Source organism: Cydia pomonella, chromosome 3, assembly GCF_033807575.1.
Source record: "Cydia pomonella isolate Wapato2018A chromosome 3, ilCydPomo1, whole genome shotgun sequence".
In the NCBI taxonomy this organism is placed as follows: Eukaryota; Metazoa; Arthropoda; class Insecta; order Lepidoptera; family Tortricidae; genus Cydia; species Cydia pomonella.
The window spans coordinates 14,781,581-14,795,028 of record NC_084705.1 but is presented as its reverse complement, the minus strand read 5'-3'; the positions used below and the strand labels follow the sequence as shown (position 1 = coordinate 14,795,028).

At 35.0% G+C, this 13,448-nt stretch overlaps 1 protein-coding gene across 2 annotated transcripts; it reads left to right on the top strand.

The window, feature by feature from the left end:
• The first annotated feature begins 2,362 nt into the window (after nt 1–2,362).
• LOC133516151 (probable mitochondrial glutathione transporter SLC25A40) lies at nt 2,363–13,079 on the top strand. 2 transcript variants are annotated; one of them, XM_061848930.1, is made up of 9 exons: nt 2,363–2,685; nt 2,765–2,922; nt 3,094–3,256; nt 4,917–5,039; nt 6,009–6,107; nt 6,360–6,472; nt 6,934–7,015; nt 7,741–7,948; nt 10,564–11,790. In XM_061848930.1, the coding sequence occupies exons 1-9, from the start codon at nt 2,595–2,597 to the stop codon at nt 10,595–10,597; spliced, it is 1,071 nt and encodes a 356-aa protein (XP_061704914.1). In that variant the 5' UTR covers nt 2,363–2,594; the 3' UTR covers nt 10,598–11,790. The 2 variants fall into 2 exon arrangements, with proteins under 2 accessions (XP_061704914.1, XP_061704913.1); XM_061848929.1 differs by lacking the exon at nt 10,564–11,790 and adding an exon at nt 12,788–13,079 and having other exon boundaries at nt 2,372–2,685.
• Nucleotides 13,080–13,448: the final 369 nt, after the last annotated feature.

The window sequence follows — 13,448 nt, the reverse complement described above, 5'->3', positions numbered from 1 at the left end:
TGTTCGGAATTTACAAGTTGGAAAGGCTTTCTTTATTCTTTAAAAATAGTGTGTATATCAGTCCTCTAGAGTACAAATTTTGTGTCTCCTCATGTTTACCGGTTGAATGGACTTTTAAGTGATGGTTTTTAACGGTCAATTATTAAAAGCATTAATTTATATTTGTAATATTTTACAGCTAGTATATACCTCTCGTTGGTTGGTGAAAACGTCTCGTTTGTGTTTCACCAGGGCAGAAAAGTTTGTTTACCTCTCGTGCCTTGAAACCCTTGCAACGCTTAAGATTCAACATTTTTAATCTCTTGCTACGCTTGTGGTCATTTGCGGCGTTACTAAACAGATTCACCAGTTCCATGTTAAAATAATAAATAAATATTATAGGACATTACTACACAAATTGACTAAGTCCCACAGTAATAAGCTCATTAAGGCTTGTGTTGTGGGTAATAGACAATGATAAATATTTATAAATACTTAAGCACATATACATAAGGTCGATATTTAAACGATAGATACAATAACAGCTTCGACAGGAAAACATAACTAAGTATGTAATAATAGTATTTACCAAACGCGGATCGGTCCGCGCGATCTTGCCAACTATTATATAAACCCTAGAGGTTTTCAATAGTGGCATTGTGTTAAACCCTGTTTCAAAAAATTCATAGTGAATAAATACACAAAAAAAAAAAACAGAAAACACCCATGACTCAGGAATAAATATCTGTGTTCATCACACAAATAAATGCCCTTACCAGGATTTGAACCCGGGACCATCGGCTTCATAGGCAGGGTCACTACCCACTAGGCCAGACCGGTCGCCATAAAAGAATGAGAGAGTTGAAAGGATTGTAACAACGTCAGAAGAGATTGTAACTCCTACTTACTTCACCTAATAAAAAGTATTTTGTATTTTGAAAATAGAAAATAGGTCCCAAAAACAATTAGAAATTAAATACAAAATAGTTTTCTTTAAAAGGTATTTAAATACAAAATACAAAATAGGTATTTTGCATTTTGTATTTGCATTTGAAATACAAGTATTTCAAATAAGTCACATCTCTGCTTAGCGGGATCAAATTACATAAATCTTGGCAGTGTCATCGGCTCGGCAACGTCCAGTTTGACATTGCATTTTCCACTGTTATAATTTGAAAATGACAGCTGTCAATTGATTCGATGCAGCTTTCATATGAGCGAAGACTTCCGGTTCGAGCGCCATCTTGATAGTTACTTAATTCCCTTGTTTTTTTACTCATTAATATTGTGTAAAGTGTAATATCGATAACTTATTATACAATAAACTAATGTAGTAATGGTAGTCTTGAATCGTGTTTAACCACCATTTTGGAGTCAACGGCTGGTAGTCCACGTGCTACTTGTAAAGCCCAGCTACCGCTTTACAAGACCTAACAAAGTTACCGTACACTGTGTCTTATACTAACCGTACAATTTTAGTCGTATTTAATACGTTCCTGCTGCTCATCATACGTTTATACTGGCGAAATACCAAAGCGAAGCGAAGCCATAGTCTTAAAAGAATGAATATGAGCGGAATTGGTGCGATGCGTTCTTGTCAGCTGGTGCGACGTGCATCGTGCATGCCCATCATCGGATCACCGGACTTCAGTCAGGACTGGATTGATCAAATCGACCGATAACAGAAAAGAAATTGGCCACAAAATTCTAAAATGTATTCTGCAAGTAGGCCTCACGGGCTCTTTTACAAGTCAGTTACAGGACAATCTTATAGATTTTTTGTGAGCTTAAAGCGCTTTAAATTAAGAATGTTACCCCCAATCGCATATGCTAGCGCCACAAATTATTATTCTTGTGTCCGCACCGAAGAGCACCGCACCTACATAATAATTATAAATTCGTTATAATCTTTCAATCTAAAGTGCCAATTACATGCACACTTTATCAGGCCTGATATTAGACTCGATTTTGGGCCCGAGAAAGAGTATTTTTCCGTTTCACCAAATATCAGCACATCGTTTACAAAATTTGAAAAATAAACTATTACGTGAAACGGAAAACTATTATCAGGCGCGAAATCGGGACTGATTTCGGAAAGGGTGGATGTAATTGGCGCTTAATAAAGTGATACTGGCGGCCTAATACATGCCTAATTTGATCAGACTATTTAATCAGATTGTCAAAAAATTGTCTCGACTGGACTGGCCTTGATAATAGCTTTCAGGGCTCCTCTACACGATGGCCCAGCGTAGGCCAGTCCAAGGGACGCAGCTATGCCGTGAAATGAGATAGCAATATCCCTTGCTCCCTCTAACGCATAAATGTATCCCTAGGACTGGCCTACGCTGGGCCATCATGCAGAGGAGCCATCATACGATCGAAATTGCGCCGCACCGCAACAAGGTCGCGGTCCGGTGCGGTAATTTATGACACTTTTAGCTCTGTTTGAGACTGACAGCTGATAGTACTGACATTACTGACATTCGTCTAAACCAAGACAAGAAAGAAAATACTGTCATATGATGAAATCCGGAAAAAAAACATCGTCTTTATTTTAAATCTTGATACTGATTGAAAACCTTTTATCTACAGTTGCAGCCGATTTTTAGAAAAAAATGATTAGGGAAGATGACCCCCAATTCCGAATTACACCGTTTCAGCAAATGGCATCAGCATGTTCCGGTGCACTTGTAACCTCATTATTCAGTACGAATAATTTCTGAATATGTATTTTAATGTGACCGTCATATTATTTGTTTGATAAATTAGCGTACTTTTATTTCAGTGACTCCCTTGGACGTGGTTAAAATACGTTTGCAAGCACAACAGAAGGCATTATTGTCGAATAAATGTTACCTTTACTGCAATGGTTTGATGGAACATCTATGCCCCTGTGGTGAAACAGGTTGGATACCACGCCGAGTACACTTCCACGGAACTATGGTACCTAAACTTTTATTTATTATCATGTTGTTTTTATTATTTACTCTGATAATCTGTCTTAACTTTATATTTCCTTTATGCTTTTAATCCTTTTATCTTAATAATTAATTATTTCAGGACTTAAGTAAAATTGATTAATATCATTAAGTAATACATTTTTAAATGTTACAGGATGCTTTCTATAAAATTGCTAAATTAGAAGGAGTTCCTGCTTTATGGTCTGGTTTGAGTCCAACACTGATTTTGGCTCTACCTTGTACTGTGATATATTTTGTCACATATGAACAACTTAGATACAAAACGAAAACATTATATAATAACCTTACAAAGACAAGTAAGTTTCATTTTTATTAGACCTGTTAGGAAGCAGCCCATCAATTACAATATGCAATCAATTACAATTAGCATTAATAAACCTATTTACTCTGTTCACAAACTCATGGAAAATATATTTAATTATTTCTTTCTTCCTTTTGCTCCTACATGATTTAATAAATTAAGGATACTAATCTCATAATACTTCATTAAGTTCATAATTTTAACTTATACCTCTAGTGTCAAATTACAGTCCATATGAAAGTTCATTTTTAGGGTTCCGTAGTCAACTAGGAACCCTTATAGTTTCGCCATGTCCATCTGTCTGTCTGTCTGTCCGAGGCTTTGCTCCGTGGTCTTTACTGCTAGAAAGCTGAAATTCGGCATGGATATATAAATCAATAAAGCCGACAAAGTCGTACAATAAAATCTAAAAATTTAATTTTTTTGAGGGTACCTCCCCTACACGTAAAGTGCTTGCTTCAACCCTACAGTGTGGGGTATCGTAGGTATTTCAAAACTAATAGGGGTCTTCAACAAACATTTTTTGATAAAGTGAATATATTCGGAGATAATCGCTCCGAAAGAAAAAAAAAATGTGTCCCCCCCTCTAACTTTAAAAAAATCGTGGAAGTAGAGCTTAAGAAAGACATTAAATGAAAACTATAGCGGACATGATCAGTTTAGCTGTTTTTGAGTTATTGCAAAAAGTTGACTGGACTGGAATAAAATCAAGATGATTTTATTCTTACGAATTCTTATTCACATAATGATTTTATTCTTGAATGGCCAACACTGGTTGTGAGTGAATAGGTAAGTGGGCCCTGAAACTACTTGGAATGTAAACATTATCGATAACATTTTATGCCCCTTTAAAAGACGACCAAGAGTTGGGCCAGAAACATGGCAGTTTTTGTTACGTAGGTTGCAGACTTGGAGATATACCTATTGTGTTAAAAACACTTGCAGACTCATTTGTCTGCATAGAATGTCAATTTCCGTGATAAAAACTATCCTATGTCCCTCCCAAATTTCATAAAATCCCCAGCTAGCTCTGTTTTCCACACAAATGTAGTTTACTTACAATAGGATAAGGTATATGTATGCCTGTAAATAGTTTATGTAGCTTCAGATAACACAGTTAAAAAAAATACAGTGAATTTAAGTTTTTCATACAAAATTTGTTTTTGCTCTATTTCATTTGTTTCATAAGCTGAAGCTTTATAAACACATTACAGGCCTATGCCTGTAATTAAGGTATATGTATATATACCTCATGTTTTTTTTTTTTTTTATACTACGTCGGTGGCAAACAAGCATACGGCCCGCCTGATGGTACATGCGCGTTGCCGACCGTAACCCCGCCCCCCCTCGTTGAGCTCTGGCAACCTTACTCACCGACAGAAACACAACACTATGAGTAGGGTCTAGTGTTATTTGGCTGCTGTTTTCTGTAAGGTGGAGGTGGTCATGTCATTGTATGTGGAAAGTTTCATTACAATTCAACACGTAGTTTTAAAATAAGAATGAACTCCGTTTGTATGGGAAGGTGAAATTCGGCCGAGCTGCTGCGGAATCTTAAATATGCAAAACATTTGCTATAATTATTTTTGAAATCTGCAACCTTAAAATCGTAAATATCATACTTAATGGATAACATGGATCTTAAAATATTTCAGCTGATCAACCCATGTGGATACCATTAATGTCTGGTGCAACAGCAAGGACCATTGCTGTGACTATTGTCAGCCCACTTGAACTGATAAGAACAAAAATGCAGTCAAAAAAACTCACTTACTCAGGTAAAACTAAGCTATCATTTAAGTTATCGTCTAAGAGACAGCACCGTAAAAATCTTTGCAAATACCCCATGCGCTAGTCATATTTATTTGATCTGGGCACCTGGCATATTTTCATTAGTGGAGATCAGAGTAGCAGGCTAACAAAATAAATGAGGTAGTATAAGCAATTGAAGTTGTGCAATTTATTGAGCTCTGACTTTGATATGGCTATATGGCTGATTATATATTTAATTTGAATATAATATTGGCAGGCGTTTCAATTGGGGGAAAAGTAGTACCATGTGACGTCCAAACCATGATGTGTGAAAAAGTGAAAAATCGCTTTAATTGGCGTAAGTTTTCTCTTGATATTTCGTCAATACTTCAGCACTGTAGGTATCCAGGTTGCTAATTAAGTTCCTATGAATCTATCTAGATGGGATTCGCGTAAAAATAAGCGCTTGCGCCAATTCTTAGCAAAGAAAGCTGGGACAATGCTAGGCATAATTTTTAATAAAACCAGCATCTTAAATTAAAGTTAGCATATTGCATAACTGTATTCCATTCATTATAAATAGTCCTCGTACCCTAGACCCTGGCTGGTGGTACGTGGACAAGAGCAGCATCCGTTCGGTCAACATTTACGTGTTGTTTTCGGCTCTGAGTATGTGTTTCTAATGTGTGGAACACCATTTTTCTAGATACCAGAAAGACGTAGGTTCTATTCCTCTACAAAGTCAAAAAGACCCGTAGTCGGATTTGTTTTTATAATTTTTTATTGTTACCTACAAAGGTTTCTTTTCAAATAATGCCACGCCTCCTTTTGCTGGTCTGTTACTCTTACATCTCTGACCCTCACCAACGAACAGCTGCCAGGTGCCGTGATCACGGAGTTAAAAAGTACTATCGTACCATACTTACCACTAGACTAACTAGAGGGGTTAGTTGTTCCAATTCCAAGTAAATTGCAAATCACACTTGCTCTTCCAGAAATTAATGCTGCATTAAGACAGGTTGTGAAGTACGAAGGTTACCGAGGGTTATTTAGAGGATTGGGATCTACTCTTCTCAGAGATGTGCCATTTTCGGGTAAAGTATTTCAAATGCCTTTTTTACTCTCATAAATGAGACCGCGGCCGACAAAACGTCCCCCACTTTGTCGCTTACCATAAGAACGAGATTTGCTTGTATCTTTATACGAATAATCTGACAAAGCGTCCTTATGGCAAGCGACAAAGTGTAACGTTTTGCCAGCCGCACTCACAAATATACTAAATCACTACTTTAATACCATAGAAAACCTACATATAAGTGACATCCCTATGCCTACTTTAATTTCAGGTATATATTGGACAACATTTGAAACTGTAAAAAGAAAGTTCAGTCCACCCGGTGCAAATCCTGAGAAAAACACATTTTTGTTCAATTTCTTTTGTGGTTCTATTGCAGGCAGTGTAAGTATTTGTACTTAATTTAAATATTTTAATCGGGTTTATTATGATGAACACCATTATTATTTAAAGAAGTTTCAGATTTTTAGATCATGAATTTCATTAAGATACACAAAGTATAAGATTTGCTAAAGGATCTACAAGTATTATTTCTTTCACTCCAACAGAAATAATAACAACACACATGTGTTGTTATTTATCTTAAATATAATGAAATAGTACATTACGATACAAGTGCGAAAAATAGGAAATTCGAAACGAGTGGCGATAAATTAAAACACGACCGAAGGGAGTGTTTTAAATCGACACGAGTTGCGAATTACCTATTCGCACATGTATCGTACAACGTTTTACAGTACATATGGCCCTTTAAATGTTCGACACAGTAACGTAATATGCTACTTCTCGCACTAGTGCTATAAAGTAGCCCCATATGTACTGTAATATAAATATTATCTTTACAGCTGGCTGCTTTCATCACACTACCTTTTGATGTAGTGAAGACACACCAACAAATAGAATTGGGTGAAAAGGAAATTTACTCAGGTTTGTCATTCGGTATTTATACCTCCAACAAAAAATCTACCTAGTAAATGTACTTATTATACCATAGCAGAGTACTACAGGATGATTTAAGAGACGTGAACAGGATCAACCATGCGCATTCAGTAAATTGTATATGTATAACCAACTATTTCGTACCAGTATTAGTGAGATGAACGTTAAACAAAATCTAGTGTAAAAAAAGTCAATTAATTAACGACATACATGGACGGACACCATACAATTAGGATACTTCCGTCAAATCTTTACTTTATCAATGACAAGTATCAAATGGAATGTCACCAGAATCTGGTTATATTAGAAATTAGAAACTCATTCAAGTCTAACAATTGTTTTCTTCATAATCATAGTTCTGTCATAACGGTTTAAGGTTTATATTTATCAACTTGATGTCCTAGGGTGACCATGATTGTAGATAATTAAATTTGTCCGAACCAAAAAAGTTTAAAACATGAAGGTGTGATTGTTTTACTTCAATGCGATGGTGAACGGCCCATTACCATTTACTGAATATGTAGGGTTAGTCCTGATCACGTTTCATGAATCACCATGTATATAGAACTCACGATCTTCCCTATTCTGTGTCGATTTAAGAGTAAAAAGCATTAAATTTTGACCTGTGCTGTAATATGTTTGTATTGTTAACAATTAACATCAATAGGAATTTCATGGGTATTAACCCACAATAAAATTGTTGTCATTTACAGACACCAAACATCGTCAGAGGGCTTCCAATATGCATGACATCGCTAAAAATATCTACAGAAACCATGGCGTTAAAGGGCTTTTCACAGGCTTGCTACCTCGAATATTTAAAGTAGCACCAGCATGTGCTATAATGATAGCTACTTTCGAATATGGAAAACAGTTTTTCCAGTCATATAATACACAGAAATACAAGGAAAAGATGCAAAGGTAACATCACATATACACTACCTACTTATGGTATTCAATTGTTAAAGGTATCATTGATGTAGTTGTTCAGAAATTTTCAATTAACGCTTTCAGGCTTAATATATTTAATTATGTTTACCTATTTATCTTTTACAATTCCCGAAAAATAGTTATTATTTGTGTTACAAGGGGGCAAAATTGTTGTTATACCGCTCGTGCTAATATTGATACCCGAGCAAGCGAAAGTTTTCAAAATTGAAGGTTCGAGAAGTGGAATCTTAAGTGTTGCGAGGGTTTTAAGGCACTAGGGTTAGATAAATTTTGCCTCCGATTGAAATACAAAATGTATCACCACACCCACGCGAGGAAAATACTAACTATGAAATACCAAAAAAATCAAGCCAAAATCAAATGCAAACGAAAAAAAAAACATTTAAAAGTCAATTCTACCAGCTAACATAAGGAAATAACTCAATATTTGCATCTGATTGATAAAGTGTAACTTTCTCATTCGTTTTTGAGGGCCTTTACCAGTGGTGTGGTGAAAAATACTTTTACAGTACAGATGGTGCTACTTTACCGCACTAGTGCGAAGTTTAGTATATTACGTTCCTATGTCGAACATTTAAAGGGCCATATGTACTGTAAAACGTTGTACGATACATGTGCGAATAGGTAATTCGCAACTCGTGTCGATTTAAAACACTCCCTTCGGTTGTGTTTCAATTTATCGCCACTCGTTTCGAATTTCCTATTTTTCGCACTTGTATCGTAATGTACTATTACAGTGCATATGATGCGCTACTTTCCCGCACTAGTGCAGAAATAAGCACTTACCGTGCCTGTGTTTAAAGGGCCATATGTACATACTGTAAAAGGTTGAACAATACAAGTGCGAATAGGTGTTTCCTACTTGTTCGCACTTATATAGTAAATAACTAATTTCTGATGTCTTCTTGTATCAGTTGTCTAATTATTGTTATTGTTTGTTTTAAATTGTAGGTAGAGTATACAACGTTGTCTCTACCCTCTGGACATAGATGAATAGGACGGACGTGTCGATTAGGGTATTTCTAACCTATGTAAAAAGTCTCGTCACAAACGAAACAGTATTAACGGAGAAATAAATGATTTACGATTTAATACTTCGGAACAGCCTGTATGTAGATACACGGTAATTAAAGAGTATGTCGTGTCACTAGTGTCACTTTAATCTTATCGTCATTGTGCACGACTAATGCAGTATCTTCCTATTTATTGATGATTTGTTTAAATTAATTTAACTTTAAAAATATATTTTTTAAATGTTTATCTCATCAAATAATTTACCATATTAGAACAATTCCTGAGGAGATCTACTTGGGATCTCTGTCAATGTCCAGAGAGTAGAGACACGTTGCATGATAGACGCCGAGCTAGCCCCGGAATTAGGTTAACGATTTCGAGAGCAACGAGACCTGTCAAATTAGTTAGCTATACTATCCTTAAAAGGTACTAGATCCGGGATAATACGGGACTACATAGATCTAGATCCTTATGACATCGGTGGAGATCGGAGAATTCAGGCCATTTGAAGGATGCTCGTATTAAAGTTCTGACTTACATAATTCATGCGAATATAGAATTGCTAGGCATTTCTATTGAAGTAAAACAAGAGCCGTGACGTCTAACGTTATATTTGCTGTCGCCTGCGCTATGTTGTATATCCCAATGCTAAAATATAGGACACACTCTATAAATGAGACAGCTTCGGCACTTCTCACTTGCAATGGCATCTCTTTTTCTTTTCTGGAAAGTTTTACTCTGACCTCTACCGATTAACAGCTGCCAGATGCCCAGATTTAATAAGGATAGTAGATATAGCAAACTGGCCAGACACTAGACTAGACAGGTTTTGTTGCTCTTGTAATCATTCATTGACAATTTTACGGGGCTCGCTCTTAGTCTATAAATGACAGGATGATTAACTGTCACAAAAGCATGACTGTAATGGTGCACAAAACCGTAGGTATCTGCAAAGATTACCAGTACCCCTAGTGTAACTTTGATCGACATCATAACGTGACGAACGCGTTTGCGTTAAGTCTCATTTTGTATAGGATTTTGAGGTTCCAAAACGTCCCGCTTGGCGCGCTCTTCCTAAATCCAATACAAAATGAGACTAAACGCAAACGCGTACGTCAAGTTTCAAAATCGAATTTAGTTACACTAGGGGTACAGTACCCCTAGTGTAAATATTATCGACAGCGAAACGTAACGTACGCGTTTGCGTTAAGTGTCATTTTGTATGAGATTTTTGACTTTCCAAAACGTCCCGCTTGGCGCGCTGTTCAAAAACCCATACAAAATGAGACTTAACGCAAACGCGTACGTCACGTTTCGAAATCGAAATTATTTACACTAGGGGTACTGATCACTCAGATGATCTCAGGTGATATTAGACCAATTTGATATATTATGCTCGCCTGAGAAATCGCCTAGAAGATCTCATAAGGGAACTCAAAATAATCATCTATACATCTACTATTAGGTGATTCACACATGTAATTGTATTACTAGGTACTACTATTACTATATTAGGCGAAATTTATCACAGAATCGCCAAACTAGTTTATTTTAACTATTCCATATTCCAGGAGTGGCATAAAAATTCAAATATATAAAGATTAAGTGGGTTGAAGCTTTACAAGGTACCTGTATAGATTTAGTTTTTAGTAGTAGGCTATAAATAATAAATCGCACATAGTAATTAAGTACCTGTAATTTAAAAGAACATCATATTAAACTAGATATACTACCTATCTAGTTTATAACCATAATTATGTGCACTAAGTATTACTAGTGATTAGGCGGGTCCGGAAAATTTCATGACGCACAAACCGGCCAAAGTAGACGTGCCTCGGCCGTGCATTGGCCGGTTTGTGCGTGAGGAAATTGCCTCGCGCGTGTGCTCGCTGTGTGGACCCGGCTATTCATAAGCTTAAAAATAGTAAAAATAAAAGTATGTACTTAGTTAGGTACCTACTTCTTTGAGTCATTATGTGAACTCACAATAGTCACAGTGAACTCACAATATTCTTAAACGCTAGAGACGCTATTGGTTATGAATTGCGACTATTTGCGACCTATAGAGGAGAACTTCCGGACATACAAAAGCAAATTGCCCGAGTCAAAAGAAAGACCTTTGCTACGCTTCGGTCAATTAATTCACACTATAGGGATGATGACACATGTTGAATTTTATAACAAAATCTAGTAAAATAGATAGCAAATGAGCAATTTATCGCAATAATGTTATTAAAAAATATATGGAAATGATAAAAAAATAAAGGACCTAAAAATTTCAAAATTAAAGGTTTTTTTTATATTCCAAAAAGAATAAAGTTAGGGTACCATTCGATTCCTTACACTTCCAACCAAAAAAAGTATTGTAAGTATAGCAAATATATACATAAACGCAATATTTCACCGACAAAATCGCAATTTTAATGTTTGACTATCATTTATGACTTTTTGGTCCCATATAGACATTTGATTCTAATAACGAACCTGAACAATTGATACCATTCATAAAAAATTGTCATCTAGCCTATTGTTGCTATTCCATAACTATTAAAAGATGTAAGTACTATCAACTTTTTTTTTATAAAGATAGTATTCCAATTAAATATACATACATTATGTATTACTCGTAAGTACATTGTGATCATACAAGATTTAATTTTGTTGTACCTGTCTATATTTAGTTTTCAAGTAGATATACACCGTGTTTTTTTCCGTTAATTTCAAGGGTGTGCCCCTGAGCTTAAATTAAGTAGGTAACTTTCTCAAAGACACCTGCATTCTAATTAACTCTATTTCGGGGATAATCTATGGTTATTTTTTATCTTATAAGGCCCCTACGAGCGTGTACACTTGCCTTAGGGCTTGTTTACATATTGATTAGTGTTTAGTACGAGTTCATACATTTGCTACTAAACTTTATTACTTTTTATAAAAAAAAATATTTTTTTTGTTTTTTTTTTTCAATTAACCAGGCCATTTAGTTTCCTTAAACGTAGTTACCAATACCCCGAAGTTAACGGAATTAAATAAAAACACGGTGTATATATGATAGATTTATAATATAATATAAAATAGAAAAAAAGTTTAAGGCGAAGGGTAGGGCAAGCTCTTTCCATACAAACTTTGTGTGCGTTTTTCTTCGTTTGTGTTTGCGCTACAGTTATTATTTTTTGTAAATATGTTTATTTTTCTGTTAGCTAGGGGGCTTGAAGTATTTTTTTTGTATTTTATTTATTTTTTAAATAAAGAAAAATTTCTGCATCAAGTTCTGCGTATATCCAATATAAACAAGCAAAAAATTAAATTAAATGCTATAGTGCCAAACCTAACGAATAAAACTAGCACAAGGTTTGCACGCCTGCATGCAGGTTGAATATGCATGTACAACTTAGCCATAAGATCTTGCTTTGTTACCATATTCGAGCAAATAAAGATATATATATTTTTTTAATGGAGAATACCTTGCCCTACCTGCGCCTTCAAATGTGAATATTTAAGCTTTCTGTTTTCTCTTAAGTTAACCAATGCAGAGATATTTCAATATACTTAATTCGTCACCCCCATTTATCCCTCACTTTGAGAAATAACAAATGAGAATAGTAATACCTTATCCAAATCTTAGAAAAATAAGACCAAGTTTAAGTACATTATTTAGAAGAAAATGTTTTATAAAGAGGTGATTTACATACTTAGTTAAAAATTCCAATCACAAAAATAACTTTGACAATCATCACTTTTTTATTTTATTTTTAAAGAAATAAAGTTAATTCTAATACTAAAAAAAATTCTTTTCAGACATCAAGAGCTAGTTTTGACAGCCAATGCAAGTAGGACGGAATATTCCTAAATATAGTTTATGCATTATTGCAAAGGATCAATATGTCAAGTTTGCTATGACAAAGCTACGTGCTGCTTGTATGTTGTTAGATGAACATAATTTGTTTATCTTATGTATTAGGAATACTGGATTGAACAAAAATTTGTCTACTTTTGATATACAATAGGGACTTAGTTCAATGTATGTAAATAATAGATCTATTGGATCTACATTTTGTAAATAGGTGCAATAAAACTCAATGTTATAAACTGCATGTCTATTATTTTTTCATCTGAAATTATTGTGTTTGCTAGTGCAGAAATATGTTAACTGTTTTTTAAAGTAAATATCTTTAGAGTTAGACCAAGCACAGTTGGCAACTAATTCGTTAGAACAAACTGTGCAAGTGTTATTTAACCCTTTTCCAGGCCGCACCAATCTACAAGGTTTTCCCAAAAAAGCCAAATATATTCCAATTAATCCAGCTTTGATGATTTATTTGAAGACAAGTAACATTTCCTGAAAGTGTAATCTAATTTGAACCTTAAATCGGAAAGCTAAAGTTGAAATTCTATTGGCGCGTATGTGGTTGATAAATCGTACTATGCCTGGAAAAGTGTTAAGCGTCCATATCGGTGG

What these genes read in the sequence shown, in the direction of transcription:
- LOC133516151 (XM_061848929.1), top strand. Translation starts at nt 2,595, where the DNA reads ATGATTAGGGAAGATGACCCCCAATTCCGAATTACACCGTTTCAGCAA. An exon ending in TAATAACCTTACAAAGACAA is followed by an intron (nt 3,257 to 4,916) that starts GTAAGTTTCATT and finishes AAAATATTTCAG; the next exon opens with CTGATCAACCCATGTGGATA. An exon ending in TGAAAAGGAAATTTACTCAG is followed by an intron (nt 7,016 to 7,740) that starts GTTTGTCATTCG and finishes TGTCATTTACAG; the next exon opens with ACACCAAACATCGTCAGAGG.